A 25,715-nucleotide genomic window follows, 5' to 3' on the forward strand; every position below is an offset into this window, starting at 1 on the left:
GCCTTGGCTGCGGGAGGGGAAGAGAGAGACAGAGAAGAAAGTGTGGCAGAGGGGTGGAGAAGCAAATGGGCGCTTCTCCTGTGTGCCCTGGCCGGGAATCGAACCCGGGTCCTCTGCACGCTAGGCTGACGCTCTACCGCTGAGCCAACCGGCCAGGGCCAGACTTTGATTTAATTGGGAAGATCTCCATTTTCTTTTCATGTCATGAGACCAAATGTGGACCACAAATATACTGACACCAAGACTCCACAAAAGCCAGTTATCATATTTATTTTTAACATAGCACCCCAGTTTCACATCATGTACATTTCCAGAGTTTGAGGTTCTTAACCCACTATATTCTTCACAGACTTTCCAACAAGTGTGAAAAAGAGGCAGTAAGGTTAGCTTGAATCTATAAGTCACAATCCAAATATAGGATACCCCATATTCATTAATATTTAATATCAATATACATAATGTTCCCAATGTTTACCAAATGAATGAGACACTGAGTAAAATATTAACACAACTTATTAGCACATAATCATGAAAAGACAGAGGCATCAAATATAGACTTTGCTGTTACTCATTTTACTGTTTGATGTACCTGGCATGAAAAAATATATACATTTTTATTTTTGAAGTTAAAGTAGATCATCAGCTCATTACCTCTCCTGACCCATTGCCATAAAAATTAAAATGGCCCTTCCTGCCTGTGGCTCACTTGAACATATTTGTGCAGAAGAAAACAAAAATGGCAATGCTAAAGAGAAAGGTACACCTGGTTCCTACAGTGGGTGCAGCTGAAACCCTCACACAAGTTTCCTTCAAACAAAACAAGAATGACACAATTCAGTTGATCCGATCATCATACAATGGGGTTACCACATCAACTGTTCCATCTCCAGGGCAGAACTCCCTGAAGGAGCTTTAGGATGAAACTGGTACTTAAAGGTTTCCTACTGTAGTCCCCAAATTCCAACTCAAGCCAGTGTCCTCTGGTCTTCAGAATCATAAACCCACTTTCTTTAACCTCACATAGCCATAAACTTAGCTTAGAGCGAGATAGGAGAACATTCAAAACACTAAAACGAAGCCCCCCATACTTGTTAGGAGCAGAGCAAGGCTTCTGTAACTAGAATGAGTCCTCTCAATCAAAACTCTGCAATGTCCTTTAGAAAAGGTTCCTTTAACAACACGTGTATTATTAGTCAATGTAGAAAATAACTGTAAGCCTAAAAGCAACTACCTACTTGGAATGTCTTGCTCACATAACCAGACTGGCTGTTTCAGGGAACGCTTGGAAGGCAACCACCGAAAGCCTATTTCTGAGGAGGGAAACAACTCCTATCTGCTTTCATTGCTTTTCAAGTATGACCCTCCATGTCTGTTGTTCTCACAGTTGCTCTTCGGAGGGTCACATAACTAGATGCATTTCTTAATGCAGAAAAGCAGAGCGGGGTGGTTCCCAGAGTGAGACTCACACTCAAGTAGCCATCAGGGACTGCTCTGCTGGCGTTGGTGGGCAGTCTCCCTTAGCCTGTGCCAAAGAAGACAGGCCAGCTCAGGACTCCAGCAACCCAAATCCCTACTTCTTTCCACCCTGAGTCATGATGCAAAAAATCCTGTAACAGAACACCAGTAACTAAAATGTTAATTCAAGTGATCCTTTGATCAGAGTTTTAAAAGTGTCCACTTAAAACAGAATAAACCAGTTGGAAAGAGAAATCAAAGTTACTAGTGTTTTATTTAACTAGAAAAGAAAAAGGCCTCTCAACTGATATTTCATTTTGTTCACATTCATAATTTTCAAGCTATAACCTACTGAGTCCTAGTTGTCAATATGGAAAGACCTGGTTGCTAAGATAATTGAAATTCTTTCTTTATAATGCTTAAAATCACATTCCCTTGGTGATATCTAGCTAGAAGGTGTGATTCTAGTTTGTATTGAACAAATGTTTTTAGCTCTAAGGTAATACACTATAATTGAGAAAATGAAACTACTGCTTACAAGACATTTGCAAAAACTTGTCTTAATTGCAGAAAACACATCCATTCCAGATTATTTTCTTATTGATCTTCTGAAATCTTCTGAATAAACATCTATTATCATCATGGGTGTGAGATCATTTAAGAAATAGACAATATCATTTAGAAACAGACTATAGAATCAAGTCATATATGAAGAGAAGGACACTTTATGATATCAGACACTGGTAGGAAATCAAAGGAAAAGTCATGTTTTTTATTATTCACCCTAAAGTATGCTGAAATTGAACATTTGCAACCCAAGTAACCAAAGATATACTAAAGAAAACTAACTTACTACATATTGAGTTCATTTCTAGTCTATTTTAAAAACAAACTCCCATAAGGAATACAGGAATGAAATCCATTCAAAGCAGCAGCTCTCAAAAGTTCTGCCAAGAAGCTGAGTAACTTATTGCATCATGAAAGGTGAGGTGTTCAGAAGAATAGTTCAATCATATTCTTTCCCTTCAGATTTTATTTTTTGCTTCAATCCATGAGAAATATCTAGTTCTAATATTGATTAAAACATGTTTTCATATTTTAAGACTGATTAAGTAAATAAAATTCAACATGATAAATAGAAGAACCCCTTCTATTTTTAGTATTGCAAGAGGCTCAAGGAGTTACCATAGAATCCATAAAATCAGCCTGGCGTCCCAACTCTGCCACTAATTACTTCTTTCTATGGGTCCTTGGGCTAGGAACTATGGTTTCTCAGGGCCTTAGTTTCCCCATAAGCAAACAGCAGGAGATAAGTAGAGGTCCTCTCAGCTCAGACATCCTATTCCCCAATGATAGTAAAATGGGCATAGCTTCCAGCTAAGCTGCTTCCTCTCTCAAATCAGGCTCAAAGTACTTTTCTAATATTAACAAAGCAATTAAATCCTTCCAACTAAAGCAAACATCTGCCTTGATGACAACACGTATCTCTATTCCAGGTATCTACCTTTTGGTTTTGCTTTATGTCTACTGGATATGAGGTGGCAAAAGCAATATGCCACATATAAGAGACACTGAGGTATCCAATAATCCCACTATCAACTCCTACTGTACTTTCATCCTTCTGTCTACAGGACCCCTATGGAGGAAAACCTGTTAACAACAAGGTTATTAAATCCTCATGGATGGGGCGATATTGGCCTTCTGTCCACAGAACTCTGCCCAATAAGCAGGTCTAATTTTGGAGTAGATTTATAGAAGAGGTATAATGGTGATTTTGATAGCCCAGCCTTCCACTAAATCACATTAAAGGCTCAGAGAAACACTATTAGGAGTTATAATCCTAAACTGATAGTGCACATCCTAAGAGAACTGAGAAACAGAGGATGAGCACTAATTAGGTAACAATTATGTTTGTACGTGTATGTACATCTATGTGTTTGCATTTAATTGTTTTTAAAAATCCATTTCTAAGCAACTAATAAACTGTGGTCACTAAAAATCCAGTCAGGAAGGCTGGATGTAGATATTACTGGCATGTGCTTTAATGCAATGCCTATCTTAAAATATCGGTCAGACTATGCAACTCATGGAGCTTTGATTGTCCAATGCAAGTTTTTTCCCTTTAATAAAAAACAAAGCAACTAATCAAAACCCTAACTTAATTTGGCTTACTCTGGTATTGGCTTGATGGGGGGAAATGTCAATATTTTTAAAATACATAATACAGAGTAACATTCCTTAGTGTGTATGTCTGCTTAATGGATATGAAATGCTATCTCGAGTGAGTGTGAATGTCCTGGAAGATTATGGGATAAAGTGCATACGCTAGTTTTTCTGGACTGAATGCACCAACAGGCAAACATGCTGTGAAATGCCTGCAACAAGGACACTGTTGATAAAATTTGTTGCAGCCCCAAGATCTCAGAACGTGGGCAAAGAGCTTAAGTTTGCCCTGACCCATTCATGACCTTAAGAAGGGTTTAAACTGATTCTGAACCCTTCCTACAGGGACAAAAAAGGCAGCCAAAGGGGAAGGAAAGGGGTATGAATAGACAAAGAGCATAAAATTTCTGATTTTCAAAACCAAGCCAATTTAAAAGCCTTTAATATGAACAGAACAAAATCAATGATCTGTTTTTCTCTGGGAAAACATCATCTGTTTGAAACTTTCTCTTCTGCCATTAAGCTATTGATAAAGCTTGCCAATGGAACAAGGAAGCATTAAATAAATGCCTACTTTTTTTTTAAGCTGTCAACTCTACTGAAATCAAAGGCTTAATCTCACATGCTGCAAAACTATCCAAACCACTTCAAAAAAGACCCTAAGCAGACCCTACCCCTCTATCCTAAGGGTAAAATAGCAAAATGCATGAAGACAGCATTTCTTCCCATCAATGTTTCAAAGTGATGTTAAAGCTGGTGTGCCCTGATCTCTGTGAGGGCTGGTCAGTTCCCATTTTCAACTTGAGCTTTCAGGTGAAGCAGCAGCTATTGGAATTTCTATAAGATACTAGCTTCTGGAATCTGAGCTCACTGTTTTAACTCACACTGGTCAGCCAGGGCCCTCCAGACTGTACATAAACCAATCTTCCCAAGGGTACACTTCACATAGAACCAAACAGTTGTATATCCAGTGTCAGAACTGGCTTTCCCTCATTATTTCCTCAATCCCCATATACACTCAAAATCCATGTAAAAATAACAAAAACAAAAATAATTACCAGAGATTGTTGAATGGTTAGTAACAACCATTTTCCCTCCTCTTCCCCAGTTTGAATACCTGGTTTCAAACAACTGTTTATCAATCCAAACAGTCTCATCAGCCTTTCATCTTTGATGGGTAGTTTCCAAATTCATGCATTTCCATGTATGTCATCCCATGCAGGATAAAAGTAGAGATCTGGCAACTATTTACCTAACTTGATCAGGCGAGGCAGTTAAAGCACATTGCTCTTGCCCAAAAATTTACATGAAAGGACTGAGTTATCTGGGTTGATGGCCTAGCTGGGCCAAGTTAAATAGGTCAATGATAAAACTTCCACTTTACAGAAGTGGAAAGACCCAGTAAGTCTTTGACATTCAGTAGAAAACAATAATCATGTATTATTTATAGCTAGATATATTATCAAAATGGCACTAGAGAAGCAATTTTTGGCATATGGTGGTGAACACAGCGCCAGTCTAAATCTGATGCTTTTGCTTGATTTTAGCTTTTGTTTTTAATTATCATCATGCCAAAGACTATCAGTTAGAATTCCAATTATTCAGGAAACCAACCTACTGTACATAATATACATACAAAAATAAAACAAGCATCCTGAAGGTACTGGGTTATAAGGTTTTATACAAATCATAAATTCTTCAAATAAATAATGCTCTAAATTGTCACTTGCTAGAAGATTGAGTTTTGATAAGGAGCAACATCTAACACCTCGAGGAAATACTGAAGAATGAAAGCAAGTCCACCAACAATTACAATTTCAAGTGTAATAATCAGTTGTATTTTTCCATCACAGTAAAACACACACGAGGAAAGTAACATGGGTTCTATTCTGCTGCTCACAGCTTCTGACACAGTCAGATATCTATGACAAGTCAGCCGTCGGATTGAAACAGTCGAAGGAAAGATCTTGGCAGAAAAGGTCGTCCACTATTGCTTGGATCCTGGGGATCACAATACGGTGACTGGACGAAGTTGTTCCAATTGGTTTTCCAATGCAATCCGTTCCTGGTGAACCTCCTGAAATGTATAATACAGAGAGAAGAGAAACAAAAAGCAAAGGGGTCATTTCCTGGGTTCATCCTTACTCCATCAGATAGTAAAAAGCAACATAACTGGACATATAAAGACTTAAGTCCTGCATGATTCAAGGATGGTGGACGGGAGGATATCGTGTTTATAGCTGGTGATTAGAGAAAGAGCGCTTCACATTTTGTAGTGGCTCAACTCCTTTCTGAAGATGATGAAATGAAACTGACTGACACACACACACCTGCCATTGTCTCAATGTCTCCTTCAGTATTAACAAGATCAGTGGATAGCAGAGAATGATGTGAAAAATTAAGACTGATTAGGAGTAAAAAAGCAGACTCCTAATACTGGGAGGTGAAGCCATCATGGACTCAATTTCTAGTTCAATCTCTTGTTTCTAATTCAGCATCACATTCAGTCAGGTGTGAGGGATGAACAAGGGCACTGGTCGGCCCTCTATCAAAGTCCTGTCTATGCTTAAGGTGTGACTTCAGGATAAAAGGCAGAAAGAAGGATCAGTAATATGCGATTTGGGAATTTAAATTTTCAGACCTAAAACAGATGTATTGGCAGAGAGGGGGGCACATAAAGAAATTCTTAGGTAGAATCAAAGTGGGAATAATTCTTTTTTGAGTTTTAAGAGTTTTTTTTATATAATCTGGATAAAAGAACTTATTCAAATACGTGAGTTGCAAATATTTTCTCCAAGTATGTAGCTCATCTCTTCTCTTGACAGTGTTTTTGGCAGAGTGAAAATGTCTAATTTTGATAAAGTTTAATTTATTATTTTCCGTTACAGATTGTGCTTTTGGCATCATTTTTAACTCCACATCGTGAAAACTTTTTCTCCAATATTTTCTTCTAAAAGTATTATACCTTCATGTTTTACATTTGCCTCTATGACACTTTCAAGTTAATCTTTGCATAAGATGTGAGGTTTAAATCAGGGTCCATATTTTTACATATGAAAGGCCAATTACTACAAAAGAAGTTGTTGAAAAGACTATCTTTTTCCATGAATTGATTTTGCATCTTTGTTAAAGATTTAATGGATGCATGCATGGATCCCATTCCACTGATCCATGCATCTATCCCTCTAATACCATGCTGTCTTGATTACTAAAGGTAATCAAGTAATTCTTCCAACTTTGTTCTTTTTCAAACTTGTTTTAATTACTCCAATTCCTTGGTCCTTATATGCAAATTATAGGATTAGCTGGTTTATACCTACAAAAATACCGTGCTGGGATTCTGATTGATATTACAATAGACTACAGATCACTTTGGAGACAAGTCTCCAATACTCAGACAGCATGTGTATCCCCATTTATTGTGGTCTTCTTGAATTTCTTTAGCAGCACTTTGTAGTTTTCAGTATACAGATCCTGTGTGTTTTTATGACTTTTTACCTTAGTATTTATTTTGGGAAGGGGCCAACCTATTGTGGATGGTATTGTTTCTCAAATTTTGGTTACAAATTTTTCATTGATTGTAAATAGGAAAATTATTGCTTTTTGTGTGTTGACCTTGTATTCTGTGACCTTTATTCATAAACTCAATTAGAGAATAAAACTTTAAAATGCAATTCAATTTTCAAAAAAACTGAGTATCACAAAAATTCAATATTACAATTGATAATTTAAGATTCAACATCACAAAAAAATCAAAATTTAACAAAAGATATGTAATACTTTGTACATCAGAACCTGAAAGGAATTCCACTGAGAGGAATTCTAGAAGAGCTAAATAACTGGAGAGAAGTACTCTGTTCACAGACTGGCACACTCATTATTGTTTATATGTCAGTTCTCCTTAAACTGATCTATAGGTTCAATGCAAATCCAATCATAATCCTAACAGGCTCTTTTGTAGCAAATGACACCCAATTCTAGAATTTACATGTAACAAAAGGCCCAGAATATCCCAATGAATCTTGAAGATCAGGTTGAAAAATTTATACTATCTGATTTCAAGATTTTCTATAAAGCAACACTAATTAAGACTGTGTGGTACAGGTATAAAGATCAACAAATAGATTAATGAATCAGAATAAGAATCCAGAAATATGTACTTTTATTGATCAATGTCACCCCTTTAAATTTAAGTTTCTAAATATTTTTTAAAATAGTAAATAAATAAAAACAGCCAGAAATAAATTTACACTTATTTGTTCATTATACTTTTGACAAAGGCACCAAAGTAATCCAAGAGAGTCACTCCATCTTCAAGGTCACACACAGGCTCAAAGTGGAAGGATGAAAAAGATATCCCATGAAGTAGGCTCCAAAAAAGAGCAGGGGTTGTTATATTTATATTAGACAAAATGGAGTTTAAGCTAAAAACTGTAACAAAAGACAGAGGAGGTCATTATATGATGTTAAGAAGGTTAATTCATCCAGAAAATATAATCACCATATATGTACCCAACATCAGAGCAGCTAAAGATATTAAGCAAATATCTGAATGGAAAAGTAGACAACAATATAATAACAGTAAGGGATGTCAATACCCACTTTCAACAATGGGTGTTACATCCAGAGAGAAAATCAATTAAGGAAATGTACACATTGAACTATACTTTATATCAAATGGACCTAACAAACATAAACAAATATTCCATCCAGCAGCCCCAGAATACATATTCTTTTTAAGCACACATAGAACACTCCAGGATATATCATTTAATAGGTCAACAAAACAAATATTGGCAAATTTAAGAAGACTGTACTCATACCAAACATGTTTTCTAACCATAATACTATGAAACTGGAAACATACCAGGAGGAAAGCTGAAAATTCACAAATATGTGGAAATTAAGCAACACACTCCTGAACAACCAATGGGTCAAAAAAGAAATAAAAGGGGAAGTAAAAATATTATTGAAACAAATGAAAATGAAAACACAACATACCAAGGCAAATGGCCAACAGGTACAAGAAAAGGTGCTCAACATCACTAATCTTCAGGGAAATGCAAATCAAAGCCACAATGAGATATCACCTCACACCTGTTAGAATCATTATCAAAAAAAAACAGAGATATGTGTTGTCGAGGATGTAAAGAAAGGAAACCCTTGACACTGTTGGTGGGTATATAAATCAGTACAGTCACTATAAAAAATAATATGGTGGTTCCTCAAAACAAATTTAAAAAACTACCATGTGATCCAGCAATTCCAATCCTGGGTATACATCCAAAGGAAAGGAAGTCAGGATCTCGAAGGGATAACTGAACCCTCATGTTTATCGCAGCAGTAGTTACAGTAGTCAGGTATGTTTTATGAATGATGATACAGAAACAACCTAAGTGTTTGTCAGAAGATAAATGTATAAAAAAGATGTGATATGTACATACAATGAAATATTACTCAGCCATAAGAAAGAAGAAAATACTGCCATTTGTGACAATATGGATAAGCCTTGTGGCTATAATGCTAAGTGAAATAAATGAGACAGAAAGAGGCAAACTGTATATTACTTAGATGTGGACCTAAAGCAAAGCCAAATTCATAGAGACAGAGAGTAGACTGGTGGTTGCAGGGGCTGTGGGGTGGGTGAAATGGGGATTTGTTGGTTAAGGGTAAACATTTCCAGTTATAATATGTATAAGTTCTGGGGATGTAATGTTCAGTATGGTGCCTATACTTAATAATACTGTATTATATACTTGAAAGTTGCTGATAGTAAATTCTAAATGTTCTCTCCACATAAAAGAAATAGTAATTATGTGAGGTGATGGAGGTGATCACAATACTATGATCATCATATTGGAATATGTAAGTATATAAAATCAACACATTGTACACCTTGAAATTATACAATGCTATATGTCATTTATAACTCAATAAAATAAAAAAAAATAGAACTACCATATGATCCAGCAATCCCACTTCTGGTTATATATTCAAAAAAACTTAAATCAGTTTCTCAAAAAGGTATCTCCACTCTCATGTTCACTGCAGCTTTCTTCATAATAGCCAAGACAGAGAAGCAACCTAAATGTCCAACGGCACACGAATGAATAAAGAAAAAATATATACACACAATGGAATATTATTTAGCCTTTAAAAAGAAAGAAGTCCTTACTAGTCTTAGTGGGATCACATCATAAGGTATATAAATGTCAAATCACTGTACTGCACACCTGAAACTAATATAATACCGTATATCAACTATACTTAGGTTTAAAAAATTAATAAAACAATGAAATCCTGTCATTTGTGACAACACGGATGAACCTGGAGGGCATTCTTCTAAGGGAAATAAGCAGATACAAAAGGGCAAACACTGCATGACATCATTTATATGGGGAATCAAAAATAGTGAAACTCATAGAACCAGAGTTTAGAATGGGGGCTGCCAGAGGCTGGGTAAAGGGGCAATGGGAAGGTATCATTCAAATGGTACAAAGTTTCATTACAACATGAATAATACCTATTATCCGTTTGTTTTTTTAAACCACTTTATTGAGAAATGACTGACATACAAAAAAGCTGTACATATTTAATGTATACAGTGTGATGAGTTTGGAGATAATTATACATCCATGAAATCATCACTATAATTTAAGCCATAAAAGTATCTATCACCTTTAAAAGTTTCTCCCCACCCTCTTTATTTATTATTGTTTTGTGTATGTGATAAGAATACAACGTAAGATGTGCTCTTGTAGCAAATTTTTAATAAGCATATTACAATAAAGCTTTTAAAAGGGCATGATGATATATCCATAATTTAAATGTAGGCAAAGTTTTCTAATGTAGAAAGAAAGTAATACTCATAAGAGAAAAATGATAAATTAGACTTGTTCGAAATTTAAAACTGTTGTTAATGAAAAGACACAATTAAGAAAATGAAAAGGTAAAACAAAGACTGGAAGAAACATTCATAAAACATACCTGACAAAGGACTGGTAACCAAGATAATAGAAAAAGCATCTGCCTACAACCCCTCCCAAATAAAAGATTAAACATTCAACTTAAAAAAATGGTCAACAATTTTGAAAAGGTACTTCATAAAATAAATGACAGGTAAATAATCACAAAGAAAAGTGCTCAACATAAATATCAAGGACACAGAAAATAAAAACTACATCATCATAGGACTGGCTAAAATTAAAAGAGTAATACCAAATGTTGGACCCCAACCAGCTGGCTCAGTGGGAGAGCATAGGCCCAGCATGTGGAAGTCCCGGGTTTGATTCCTGGTCAGGGCACACAGGAGAAGCAACCATTTCCTTCTCCATCCTCCCCTTCCCCCTTCTCTCTCTCTTTCTTTCTCTCTTCTCCTCTCACAGCTGTGGCTTGAATGGTTCAAGCAAGTTGCCCCAAGCACTGAGGATGGCTCCATGGCCTTGCCTCATGTGCTAAAATAGCTCAGTTACTGAGCAACAGAGCAGCAGCCCCAGATGGGTAGAGCATTGCCAGGTAGGGGCTTGCAAGGTAGATCCCGGTTGGGGTACATGTGGGAGTCTGTCTCACTGCCTCCCTGCCTCTCAATTTAAAAAAATATTGGCAAGAATGCAGAACAACTGGAACTCTGTTACATTAGTGGGGGTTAGTACAAAATGGTCCAGCCACTCTGGGAAAAGCTCTAGAAGTTCTACTAAAACCAATCATGACTGTTGGTTAAGATGGCAGCACAGGTAAGCATGGTACTCGAATCCTCCCACAACCACATCAAAATTACAACTAAACTATAACAACCATCATTCAAAACCAGAAACTCAGCTGAATGGAAGTCCTATAACTCAGAATTTAAAGAAGTAGCCACATGAGACTGGTAGGAGGGGACAGAGATGAGGAATGGGCTAGTCCAGTGGTGGGCAAACTCATTAGTCAACAGAGCCAAATATCAACCATACAACAATTGAAATTTCTTTTGAGAGCAAAATTTTTTAAACTTAAACTATATAGGTAGGTACATTCCTTATCGAGGTAGCGCCTGCACGTGGTATTTATTTTGTGGAAGAGCCACACTCAAGGGGCCAAAGAGACGCATGTGGCTTGCAAGCTGCGGTTTGATGACCACTGGGCTAGTCCCACTTCCACGCAGATAAAAATCAGGAGGGATTTCTGAGCTGGGGAGGTCCCTAAGGAGAGAGGGGTCCCAGCCCCATACCAGACCCTCCAGCCCAGGGTTCTAGTGCCAGGAAGAGAAGTCTCCATAATTTCTGGCTGTAAAAACCAGCAGGGATTGTGGTTAAGTGAGACAGGGAGCTGTGGGAGTCCCAGGCATCTTCTCTTAAAGGACCTGTGCACAGACTTCCTCTGACTCACTCCTTCTTAGCCCCAGCACTGGGGCAGCAGCTTGAAAAGCACCAAGACCATCTGGGGAGGATCTGAATTGTCTGGCAACAGACTGAGAGCTGGGGGACAGCTTTCTGCCAGACAGAAGTGATGGCAGAGACCATTGTTCCTTTTCTGAGCTCTCCCCCAACAAAGCCAGCAGGTAGGCATCATATCTGAGTCACCATCAACCTGGCTCACACTATTCTCCCTGCACTGGTGATTCCGAAACCCCACCTCATCCAACTTGTGGGTCCACCCAAGTTGTTTTCAGGGGCTTTTCCATATGAAAGGTCTGTCTGGGTTTTAGACTTTCCTAAAAATCTCTCAAACAAGCAGCATCTTGTCTTGGCGTACCCTGTACCTCTTTCTAAGTGGCCCTAGGCCCAGAATGAGCAGGAACCAGCCTTGGTTCAGAGCTTGGCCCTTCCTGGGCACCTCCAAGCCCAGGACAAGTCGCAGCCATCTGCCAATCTCTCTGTAACTCATGGTAGGTGGCCCCAGGCAGAATACAGTCAGCAGCTGACCTTGGCTGCACCACCTGAGAGGCCCCAGAGCCAGCACACCCAGTGGACAACTTTAGGTTGAAGCACCACCCAACCACCTGCACAAGCAACACACCCAAGGGGAAGATTTAACGAGTACCATAGCCCAGCTGAAGTAAGTCCAGCTCTATGAGGTAGGCCTCTGTACAGCTGATATCCTCCAGGGGGGCTGGTGGCTGCAGCCAGTCCTAGCAGCCAATTGGCCTGTGGGTAAATCCCTCCCATTTGCTGTACCAACAGCAATCAAGGCTCAACTAAAACAGGAGAGTGTACAAAGGCCACATGGGGGAGGGGGAACACCTGGAGTACCCAATTTGGGTGATCAAGGAGGCTCTGCCATTGGACCCTACAGAATATCTACTAAATTAAGACACTCTACCAAGCCCAGCAAATGGAGTAGCTCTACCTGATACATGAAAACAAACACGGGGAGGCTACCAAAATGAGACAAAGAAACATGTCCCAAATGAAAGAAATGAACAAAATTGGAGAGAGAAAAAATGGAGACAAGTAATCTACTACATACAGAGTTCAAAACACTGATTACAAGGACGCTTAGTGAATTTAGTGAGAACTCCAACAGCATAAACCAGAACCAGTCATAATGGAAGGATATTCTAACTGAAGTGAAGCATAATTTACAGGGAAACAACAGTAGAGTAAATGAAGCCAAGAATCAAACCAACAATTTGGCATAAAAAAAAAGCAAAAAACACCCAATCAAAGAAGAAAAAAAAACAATAAAAAAAAAGAAAAAGGAAGATAGTGTAAGTAGCCTCGGGGACAACTTCAAGCATACCAAAACTCACATCATGGGGTGCCAGAGGAGAAAAAAGAGAGTAAGAAATCGGAACCCTATTTGAAAAAATGACAGAAAACTTGCCTAACCTGGTAAACAAAATATTTAGATATACAAAAGTCCAGGAAGAGCAGAGAGTCCCAAACCCTACAGGGGCCTATACCAAGATACAATTAAAGTGCAAAAGGATAAAGAAAGCTAATTTTAAAACCAGCAAAAGAAAAGCAGTTAGTTTCCTACAAGGGAGCTCCCATAAGACTCTCAGCTAATTTCTCAAAAAGAAACTTTGCAGGCCAGAAGAGACTAACAAGCAATATTCAAAATAACGGAAAGCAAAAACCTACATCCAAGGTGACTCAACCCAACAAAGCTATCTTTTAGAATAATTTTGTTATCCAGTGTCACCCCAATACATAATTTATAAAAAGGGAAAAAATAAAAGAAAATAGAATTTTAAAAAAGGAGATTCCCAGACAAGAAAAAGCTAAAGGAGTTCACCACCACCAAACCAGAATTATATGAAATGTTAAAGGGTCTTCTTTAAGAAAAAAAAGATAAAAAATATAAACAATAAAATGGCAATAAGTACATATCTATCAACAACTGAAATCTAATAAATAAATAAACAAACAAACAAGTATAACAGAAACAGACTCATAGATACAGAGAACATTTCGATGGTTTCCAGACGGGAAGGGGTTTGGAGAAATGTGTGAAAAAGGTGAAGGGATTAAGAAGTATAAATTGGTTGTTACAGAATAGACAGAATACTCATTGAGATGTAACGTGCAGCACAGAAAATATAGTCAATAATATTCTAATAACTATGTATGGTGTCAGATGTCAGACGGGTATGAGACTTATTGGGATGGTCACTTAGTAAGTTACATAATGTCTAATCACTAGGATATACACATGAAACTAATATAATATTGTATGTTAACTGAAATTGAAAAATAAAAGATGATTTAAATAAAAAAGAACTAATCACATATAGTCACTACACTACCTACTAATCCTAATATTAGGTAGGTATTTACTCAAGAGAAATGAGAATGTACTTGCTCTCATTCTGAATCAAGAATGTAGTTTTATCCTGACAAGTGGTGGCACAGTGCGTAGAGCATCAACCTGGGACACTGAAGTCCCAGGTTAAAAATGCCAAGGTCACCGGCTTGAGTGTGGGCACATCAGGCTTGAGCACAGGCTCACCACCTTGGGCATAGGATCATAGACATGATCCCATGGTCACTGGCTTGAGCTCAAGGTTGCTTGATGGTTTGAGCTAAGGTCGCTGGCTTGAGCCTAAGGTTGTTGGCTTGGCTTAGGCCCCCTGGTCAAGGCACATATGAGAAGCGATCAATGAACAACTAAAGTGACACAACTATGAATTGATGCTTCTCATCTCCCTCCCTTCCTGTCTTTTTCTCTCTCTCAAAAAATTAAGTTTTATACAAAATAACCAAAAACTGGAAATAGTTCAGGTATTCATTAACAGGAAAATTGATAACCAAATTGTGACACACACACTCAATGTAATATTACTCAGCAATAAAAAGGGCAGATTACTGACATATGCAACACTATAAATGAATCTCAAAAACATAATTTTAAGTGAAAGATGTTTTACACAAATGTACATGTTAGGAGAATACCATTTCCATAAAGTTATAGACTAGGCAACAACACTGGCATTAACAACATTTAGAACTGGTTGCTTCTGTGTGAGTAGGGCAGGAATTGACCAGGAAGAGGCAAGAGGGAGCTTCCCAGGATGATGGGAATGTTCTGTATCTTGATAGAGCTTGGGTTCCGTAAAGTGTATACATTTGTTAAAAACTTAACAAATGTACCCTTAAGATTTGTGAGGTCATTGAAATATAAAATTTATATCATAATAAAAGCCTATAAAAATATTGAATTCTAGTTAATGATATGCATACTAAAATATTTTTTGGGTTTTTTTTTGACAGAGACAGAGAGAGAGTCAGAGAGAGGGATAGACAGGGACAGACAGACAGGAACGGAGAGATGAGAAGCATCAGTCATTAGTTTTTCACTGCGCATTGTGACACCTTAGTTGTTCATTGATTGCTTTCTCGTATGTGCCTTGACCATAGGCCTTCAGCAGACTGAGTAACCCCTTGCTCGAGCCAGCGACCGTGGGTCCAAGCTGGTGAGCTTTTGCTCAAACCAGATGAGCCCGCGCTCAAGCTGGAGACCTCGGGGTCTCGAACCTGGGTCCTCGGCATCCCAGTCTGATGCTCTATCCACTGCGCAACCGCCTGGTCAGGCTGCATGCTAAAATATTTAGGGCACATGCATAGATGTCTCCAATTTACTTGAAAAACAGTGGTACCTTGAGATACAAATTTAATTCATTCTGTAACCGAGCTCATAAGTCAGTCAACTTGTATATCAAACTGCCGATACTGGACCCGTGCGCCAACGTGCCAACTAGCGGCAGCTTCCCGAATCACAACTCATATCTCGGAATTTCCTTCGGATCTCAAACAAAAATATGGACCAAGTTGCAGCTTGTATCTTAAAAAAAAATCGTATGTTGGTCTGTTCGTATCTCAAGGTACCACTGTATGTTAAAAATAAGATGGACTGCGGATAAATAAAGGAAAGGATATTGATAAAACAACTATAGGAAAATGTTAATGGCAGAACTGAAGTGGTGGCTATAAAAGTATTTATTGTATTATTCCTTCAACTTTCTTGTATGCTTGAAAATATACATAATAAAATATCAGGGCAAGGGAGAGTAACAAAAGAGAAATCAAAGAAGGACAAGCAAGACAAAAGAGAATGCTAAAGAGGAAGCACTAATGAAATTAAAAAAGTAAGCCAAGTCTGGTGTCTCAAAAGCCAGTTAGAAAAGTAACTTCAGAGGAGGGGACAGCCAATTGTGTATTCTTCTGTAAATTCAAATAATATTAAAACAGGCCCAATAGATTTGACCGTAAGAGGAGTATGCGTGGAGGAGAGGGAAGCCACACTGAAGTAGAGACAGAAAACACTGCTGGTGAGTAAGCAGAGCTAGCAATGGAAAGCACTAAATAACGTGGCTGTGAATGAGCACAAAGACCAGCAACAGCTGATGAAGGATGTGGGGTCAAGGTGATGGACACCACTGGGGCACATTCACAAATGGGTACGAATGAGCCAGGAGAGAATCAGGGGACACAGTTCTACCCCCAGGTCTAACCTCCAGTACTTGTGTGTTCTTATATGGAAATAGGATCTATGTGGATGTAATTTAGTTCAAATGGCTTTATGCTAGATTAGGCTGGGCCCTAATCCAATGCACAGTATCCTTATAGGAGGAATTTGGACAGAGGGAGACACAGAGAGAAGGCCATGTGAGAGAGGAGGCAGAAATCAGAGTGATGCATCTACCAGCCAAGGAACGCCCAGCATATCCAAAATTGGGAAGAAGAAACATAGGTCCCCCCAAAAAAGTTTCAGAGAGGTAGGATGGTTGTGCTGACACCTTGATTTCAGATTTTCAGCCTCTAGAACTATGATATTAGATTTCTGTTACTTTAAATCAGCAAGTTTGGAGTATTCTGTTATGGCAGCCCGGTGACACTAACACAGGGGAGAGGAATAATGAAGAGACACAGGTGATAAGAACAGGGCTGATATCCTTGACAAGATGATGTGGAACCACTTCAAAGGTACCAGGAAAGGGACTGGTCTTTGGTAGTATCAGGGCCACCCCCTTCCTCTGAAATAAGCATAGCATCATCAGGGTAGATCTAAACAAGGGTTTACCCAGAAGCTTTAGACAATAAGGAATGCTTCAAACAGCCCTTGTTTTACATCTTCTGTTCTTTTAACTAACACACAATATACAGTCTACATATTAAAGTTACCAGTCTTTCTTTAAGCATACAAAAACCAACCCATTAAACTTAAATACAACAATTCTCTGCCTTTCAAGAGGAGTTTGAGAACAAAGAGGGAAGTCTTACCATCAGGAATGGAACCAGACGTTTAGCCAATGGTCAAAACAGAACAAAACAACTAGATGAAAAGCCTCGTAACCCCAGATCAGGAAGCCGCTTACCTTGAGCTGCTGCTGGAGTTCACTGTTCAGCCGGGCCAGCACTGCGTTCGCCTCTTTGTTTTTGCGGATAGCAGTCTGAATAGCCTTCTTCTGTTTGGAAGACTGTCTACAAAAGGTACAAACAGTTCAGTAAAATAGAACTGAAGAGGTCTGGACCCTGGGCTCTTGTCAGAACTCTGATTCATGAGAAGTGCTAAACTAACAAGGAACTAAATGCCACAGGGCTCCAAAAATAGAATTATATATTCACAAGCAGGGAGGCAGGCACACACCAAATGAGGGGCAAAAAAATTGTTGGGATGAATTATTTACATATGAAGTAATTCCCATTTTATAACTTGAAGGAAAGTTGTGAATCAGTCCTTTTTAAATGCTTTATGTTCCATTTATTCTAAGACATTGTAATAAGTATTTCTTCCAGACAAACCATATTAACTGGAACATCCTTTTTGTGTAAGTATTAATGGCATTTAAAAGACCTTTAGGTGGGCCCTGAGACAAATCTGAAGGGAAAATTAGAAATTCTCTTTAGCAAAGACCCAACCTTAATTTAGCCAGCCTACATAACTCCTCTATTCCCTTATTATTAGCATCAGTGCCTGAGTATGAGTGAGCATGCGCATGTGTATATGCCAGCATATACATCTGTGGCACTTAAGAAATACACAAATCAACAGCCATATTCCCAAATCAAGTCAATAGTAAATTCATAGACCAGGCATAAATAGGGTGACCATATGTGTCCCACTTTGCCCATTACAGTCTCTGCTTGTCCAGCCCTAATTATTCCTAGCACCCTGCTTCTCCCTTGAAACTGTCCACAATTGGGAAAATAAATCAACATGGTTGTATACCTACAACTTTATATCCCACAGCAACAAATATTGAATTCTCAGAGGAAAATGGCAATTTAAGTTCCCCTAGAAAAACAAACATATTTGTAATCACTGGGAAATGGGTTCTAGGCCAGAGCAACCCAACTGGTATGCATTGTGACCGCTGTAGTGATCTAATTACTGTTCACTGAGGGTGTCCTCTATGCTATGCATTTGCTAATCTGTAGCAGCATACATACTCCCTTCTCTAAAAAAGCTGAAGGTTAATTTTTTCTTCCTCATATATGCATGGAAGGGGCTTCAACATCTACTTTTGTAACAAATAGATAGACTGCATTTCTGGTTTCAGGACAAGATGGAGAAGACCCACTTTTTTCTATTCCTTCCAGTAAGTATATACAGTTAAAACCCTGGACGGAGTGTATAAAACAAACGTAATATGACTCCAAAAAGTGGAATGGAGAACACAAACTAGTTAGGAAACCCAGAACCCAGGGAAACATATAGCCGTGAATTCCCTGGGTTTTCTTTTTTGCTTCATAGATCCCAGGTTGGATAGTAGAGAAATTGGCAATCCATAAATGCCAGTGCAGGCAGATAAAAAATAATCCCCGCAAAATGCTGCTCTCTCTAATCAAAGAACTTGGAAAGGGACAGCCTACAAAGACAGGTTCAGACACCATCTTCCTCCTGAATATAGACAAAATCTTTACAAAACATCAGCAAACAGCCTGACTGGGCGGTGGCGCAGTGGATAGGGCATCGGACTGGGATGCGGAGGACCCAGGTTCCAGACCCCGAGGTCGCCAGCTTGAGCGCGGGCTCATCTGGTTTGAGCAAAAGCCCACCAGCTTGGACCCAAGGTCGCTGGCTCCAGCAAGGGGTTACTCGGTTTGCTGAAGGCCCGCGGTCAAGGCACATAAGAGAAAGCAATCAATGAACAGCTAAGGTGTCGCAATGCACAATAAAAAACTAATGATTGATGCTTCTCATCTCTCTCCATTCCTGTCTGTCTGTCCCTGTCTATCCCTCTCTCTGACTCTGTCTCTGTAAAAAAACAAAAACAAAACATTAGCAAACAGAATTCAGCCATATATAAAAAGAATTATATACCATGATCAAGAGGAGCTTATTTTAAGGATGCAAAACTGATTTAATACTCAAAAATGGATCAATGTAATCAATCTATCATCCTAACAAGTGAAAGAAGAAAAAATCACATGACCATACCAATTGATGTAGAAAAAAGCACCTGATAAAACTCAATACCGGCCCTGGCCGGTTGGCTCAGCGGTAGAGCGTCGGCCTAGCGTGCGGAGGACCCGGGTTCGATTCCCGGCCAGGGCACATAGGAGAAGCGCCCATTTACTTCTCCACCCCTCCGTGGCACCTTCCTCTCTGTCTCTCTCTTCCCCTCCCGCAGCCAAGGCTCCACTGGAGCAAAGATGGCCCGGGCGCTGGGGATGGCTCTGTGGCCTCTGCCTCAGGCGCTAGAGTGGCTCTGGTCGCAACATGGCGACACCCAGGATGGGCAGAGCATCGCCCCCTGGTGGGCAGAGCGTCGCCCCATGGTGGGCATGCCGGGTGGATCCCGGTCGGGCGCATGCGGGAGTCTGTCTGACTGTCTCTCCCTGTTTCCAGCTTCAGAAAAATGCAAAAACAAAACAAAAAAAAACCTCAATACCCATTCATGATAAAAAATTCTCGGAAAACTATGAATAGAGGTAAACCTCCTCAACTTGATAAAGAACATCTACCAAAAAAAAACTACAGCTCTAATGTCGTACTTAATGAAAAACTGAATGTTTTCCCTGTAAAGACTAAGAATAAGAAAAGAATTTCTATTCTCCTCACTGCAGTCATAGCACAAAAAATGTGAGGAAATGTAATAAAATGCACACGTTTTGAAAAGAAAATTGTCTCTATTTGCAGATGACATGATGATCTATGTAGAAAATCCCAAGGAATCTACAAACTCTTCTAGAACTAACAAGTGATTTCAGTATGGACAAAAGTGAGTTCACAGCATAGAAGATTAGCATACAAAAATCAAAAGTATTTCAATATACTAACAATGGACAGCTGGAAATCAAAATTAAAAAATGTGCTATCACGTACAAAGACTCAAACTGAAATCCTCAAGTCTATCAAAACATATAGAACTGGCCCTGGCCAGTTGGCTCAGTGGTAGAGCGTCAGCCTGGCGTGCAGAAGTCCCGAGTTCGATTCCCGGCCAGGGCACACAGGAGAGGCACCCATCTACTTCCCCAACCCTTCCCCTCTCCTTCCTCTCTGTCTCTCTCTTCCCCTCCCGCAGCCGAGGCTCCATTGGAGCCAAGATGGCCCGGGCGCTGGGGATGGCTCGTTGGCCTCTGCCCCAGGCGCTAGAGTGGCTCTGGTTGTGACAGAGGGATGCCCTAGATGGGCAGAGCATCGCCCCCTGGTGGGCGTGCCGGGTGGATCCCGGTCGGGCATATGCGTGAGTCTGTCTGACTGTGTCCCCGTTTCCAGCTTCAGAAAAATACAAAAAAAAAAAAAATATATATATATATATATAACTTACATGGTAAACACTATGCAACACTGATAAAATAAATATCAATAAAATAAGATCTAAATAAATAGATAAGTAGTCATATGCATAGATAGGAAGATTCAACATAGTAAAGATGTCAACTTTCACCAGATTGATATAAAGGTTTAATATAATTCCTATCAAAATCTCAGAAACATTTTTTGTAGTTCAAGGCAAAATTATTCTAAAATTTATATTGAAAGTCAAACGAATTAGCTCTGTTAAGAGGATGAAAAGACCAGCTACAGACTGAGAGAAAATATTTGCAAACCACAAATATGACAACTTATTTGTATTTAGAATATATTAAAGAACTCTCAAACTCACCAGTAAAAAGAACAAGTCAATCAGAAAACGGACAAAGGGCAGGAAGAGACATGTCATCCAAGAGGATATATGATGGCAAATAACAAACATCACTAGCCATTAGGAAAATGAAAATTAAGGGCACAATGGGATAGCAGAATAGCTAAAATTAAATAAAAAATGTGACAATACCAAACGCAGGTGAAGATGTGAAAGAGAAGATAAAATGGTACAGACATTTTGTAAAACAACTTGGCAGTTTCTTTAAAAAACAAACCTACACTTAGCACATAACCCAACAATCAAGAGTCCTGAACATTTATCCCAGAGAAATGAAAACTTATATGCATGCAAAAACCTGTACACAGCACCTTTAATTATAATATTCAACAACTAAACACAATCAAAATGTCTCTCAATGGGTGAATGGCTACACAGACTATGGTACATTCATGCCATAGAATGCTGCTTAGCAGTACTAATTGATATACATAACAACTTGAATGGATGTCAGAGGTTATTATGCCGAGCGCAAAAAGCCAAACTCAAAAGATCACATGCTGTGTGATCTATTTATATGACATTCTCAAAATGACCAAAGTATAGAGATACAAAACAGATCAGTGGTTGTCAGGGTAAAGAATGGTGGAGAAGAGAGGATAGGTGTAAATCCTGTATCTTGGCTACAGTGGTAGTTACAAGACTCAACACATGCGATAAAATAGCCTAGAACCACAGTTGACCCTTGAACAACATGGGTTTGAACTACACAGGTCCATTTACATACAGATTTTTTCAATAAATATCTGTACTGTTTTCAATCCTTGGTTGGGAGTCCACAGATACGAAAAATTAACTATATGCACTGACTGACCCATTTAATATAAGGGACTTGGACATCCATGGATCCTGGAACTAATCCCCAACAGATATAAAGTTTCTGGAGAGTGAAAAGTTATATATGAAATTTTGACTTCTTGGGTGGATCGACCTCCTTAACCCCCATGTTGTTCAAGTGTCAACTGTATATATCGATACATACACTGTCCCAATATCAATTTCCTGAGTTTTATATCATACTATAGGTAAGTAAAATGTAACCATTGGAGAAAATATGTGAAAGATACAGAGAATATCTTTGTACTTGTTTTGTAATTTCCTGTGAATCTATGCTTTTTCCATAGAAAAAGTTACAAAAAAAAAGATGTGATAAGAGCTGGATTCCCCTCCTTAAACTACTACCATGCAATGTACGCCCAGCTTGTAAGTTTTCCCCTTCTCTGGGAACTGTCTCCATCCCTTTCCCCTTCGTCCACAGGGATGGGCCCCTGGTAGGCAGTCCTATTTGTCTTAAGAATTCCTCACACCTCTCTCTCTCTCTCCATATATATATATATATATATATATATATATATATATATATATATATATATATATGGTATTTTTCTGAAGTGAGAAGCAGGGAAACAGAAACAGACTCCTGCATGTGCCCAACCGGGATCCACCCAGCATGCCTACTAGGGGGTGATGATCTGCCCATCTGGGCCATTGATCCATTGCAACTGGAGCCATTCTAGCACCTGAGGTGGAGGCCATGGAGCTGTCCTCAGCACCTGGGCCAACTTTGCTCCAATGGAGCCTTGGCTGAGGGAGGGGAAGAAAGACATAGAGAGAAAGGAGAGGAGGAAGTGCGGAGAAGCAGATGGATGCCTCTCCTGTGTGCCCTGGCCAGGAATCGAACCTGGGACTTCCATACGCCGGACCAATGCTCTACCACTGAGCTAACCGGCCAGGGCCTCCCTCACCTCTATTTTCACACTTGAACAGATACTGGGCCATGCTGAGTGGAACACATTCTCTCCCAGGGATCTAAGTTATGGCTAAGAGTTCAGTTTAGCATAGGCCCTCCAGTGAGAATATAACGTCTGGAGCTGAAGGTGGCTGAGATGTCTTCATAGATAACAATGACAGAAAGTACTCTAAGAAAGTTGAAGAGAATCAGATGGAGCACTCAAATGTTTGCAATCCTCTCTTCCAATCCACTCCTGCCACAGGTCTCCATGAGTCGCCTGTATATCCTTATAATAAAGAATATGGTTTTGCTCCCTCAAGTTGCTTTTTGATATTTCCAACCAAAGAAGCCCTAAATAATGCATAGGTAGGATGAGGCCCAGAATACTCTCAAAAGTTCAGCAAAGGCCAACTTGCTTCACTGTCTTAAGAGTTGTTTCTAGATTCTCCCAATATTGTTATTCACTGGTCCAGGCAATAAGGAGAAGAAACTGGAACTCTCATCCATTACTGGCAGGATGGTAAAATGCTGCAGCCACTGTGGAAACAGTTTGGCAATTCCCCAAACTGTAAAACAAGACTTACCATATGACCTAGCAAATCTACTCCTAGGTATATGCTGAAGACAAATGAAAACATAAGTCCCCATAAAAACTTGTACACAAATAGTACAGCAGCATTATTCTTAATAGCTGAAAAGTAAAAACAATCCAAATGGCCATCAACTGATGGATGGATGAATAAAATGTAGTCTACCCATCAATGGGATGTTCTTCAGCAGTAAAAAAGAATTAAGTTCTGATTAATGCTGCAACATGGATGAAAACATTATGCTAAATGAGAAAAGCCAATCCCAAAAGACTATAAGCATAACTTCATTTACATAAAATGCACAGAAGCACAGAACAGGCAAGTATACAGAGAGAGAAAGTAGATTAGTAGTTGCCTGGGGCTTGGGGGAGGGGAGAATGGGAAGCGACTGCTAATGGACATAGAATTTCTTTTTGGGGTGATGAAAATGTTCAAAATTAGATAATGGTGATGGTTGCATGACTTGATGAATACACTAAAAACCACTGAATAGTACAGTGAAAAGGGCAAATTGTATGCTATGTGAATTATATCTCCATAAAGCTGTTAAAAAACAAAAGTAAAGATAAGAAAATGAAAAAAATCTCTTTGTGAACTCTACTAGCTGAACGGCCAATGCCCTTTGGAGGATACTGTAGCCACCACAGACTGACTCGCAGTAATGTGAAGCAGACATTCAAGTGGAAATCTGGAAAATTCTATGAAAGAAGACTTAGCCATCTTTGTCCCTGACAGAGAGAGATCCATGTCCTAGGACAGGCTGAAAGACCTTCAAAGCTCTCGGTGACCCTTAAACAAAATACACTTCCTATATTCACCGAGGGCACCAGGAAACTGCCCATTTGGAAAAACAAAAACCAGAACTATCCTCTGAAAAAGAGTGCTTCACAAATTCAGAATGGGGCTCTGGTTTCAAAGGCAAGTGGCATCCACAAAATCTGTTGCTCTTCTTAGTTACGAAATAGTCATGGGGGTGTAAGGTAAGCATAGGAAATATAGTCAATAATAGTGTAATAACTATGCATGGTGCCAGGTGGGTACCGGAAATATCAGGTGGAACACTCTGTATAGTATATGATCATCTAAACACTATGCTGTATACCTGAAACTAATACAAAATAATACTAAATGTAAACTGTAATTGAAAAAAAGAAAGGAAAAACACCTGTTGCTTTTCTTTCCTTAACAGTGTAAGCAGGAGAAAATGCCCAGCAGCTACTGAGAACTGCAGGGTCCCTAGAGCAGGTTCATGATGGAGCTCGAGCATTTGATGTTAGTGACCAGGCGGGCTCACTGTAAGTCACACAGCAGCAGGTGTCTGCCCTCAACACCTTGCTCAATTAATTTCACAACAGGGGAACTCAGGCAATGGACAGCTCGAAAAGGAAGATGATGGTTTGTCCAGACCATGGTTCTCTCTGGTCCCACCCTCCCTCCCATGTCTGTTACATGTAGCTCACTAGATACCGTGGAAGCCTGCAGGGGATGGTTCTGTGCTGAGATGATCAACAACAGAAACTGTTTGTGGGGATTAAAAAGATCATTGGGCTGTAACGTACAACATAGGGAATAGTCAATAATACTGTGATAACTACGGACAGTGACAGACAGTTACTAGACTTACTGTGATCACTTTCTAAGAAGTCTAGATTTTGAATCACTGTGTTGTACATCTGAAACTAATATAATACTGTATTATCAAGTATAATTAAAAATAAATTAATAAATATTTGCAAGAAAGAGACAGAGAGAGGAGGGGGACAGACAGGAAGGGAGAGAACTGAGAAGCATCAACTCATAGTTGCGGCACCTTAGCTGCTCATTGGTTGCTTTCTCACACGTGCCTTAACGGGGGTGGGGGCTCCAGCCAAGCCAGTGACCCTGGGCTCAACCCAGCAACCATGGATGGGGTCAGGTCTATGATCACATGCTCAAGCTGACGGTCCCACACTCAGCTGGCGACTTTGGGGTTTCAAACCTGGGTCATCAGCATCTCAGGTCGATGCTCCATCCACTGCGCCACTGCCTGGTCAGGCAAAAAGTAAATAAAGAAATTTTAAATCATATTTCACATCTACTGTGAAGTTGGGCCTCAGGGTCATAAAGCTAGCTATTTGCCATGGGGAAACAGGAAACATGTGACAATATAGGCAAAGAGGGAAAATTGCCATTTACATTCCTGTCTTCTTCCTAGGAAAAT

General features: G+C 39.3%; 1 protein-coding gene across 2 annotated transcripts in view; it reads right to left on the minus strand.

Annotated features, from left to right (window-relative positions):
- Positions 1–245: 245 nt before the first annotated feature.
- The window catches only part of REPS2 (RALBP1 associated Eps domain containing 2), a 221,587-nt gene continuing 196,117 nt past the window's right edge, over positions 246–25,715 (minus strand). For both annotated transcript variants that reach the window (XM_066249297.1, XM_066249296.1), the window contains exons 15-16: positions 17,417–17,522; positions 246–5,695 (exon numbers count right to left, since the gene is read on the minus strand). In XM_066249297.1, coding sequence (XP_066105394.1) covers positions 5,627–5,695; positions 17,417–17,522 — 175 coding nt within the window. In that variant the 3' untranslated portion in view covers positions 246–5,626. The remainder of the gene's footprint in view (positions 5,696–17,416; positions 17,523–25,715) is intronic.

The sequence above is a fragment of the Saccopteryx bilineata genome, chromosome X (assembly GCF_036850765.1).
Source record: "Saccopteryx bilineata isolate mSacBil1 chromosome X, mSacBil1_pri_phased_curated, whole genome shotgun sequence".
NCBI classification, from domain to species: Eukaryota; Metazoa; Chordata; class Mammalia; order Chiroptera; family Emballonuridae; genus Saccopteryx; species Saccopteryx bilineata.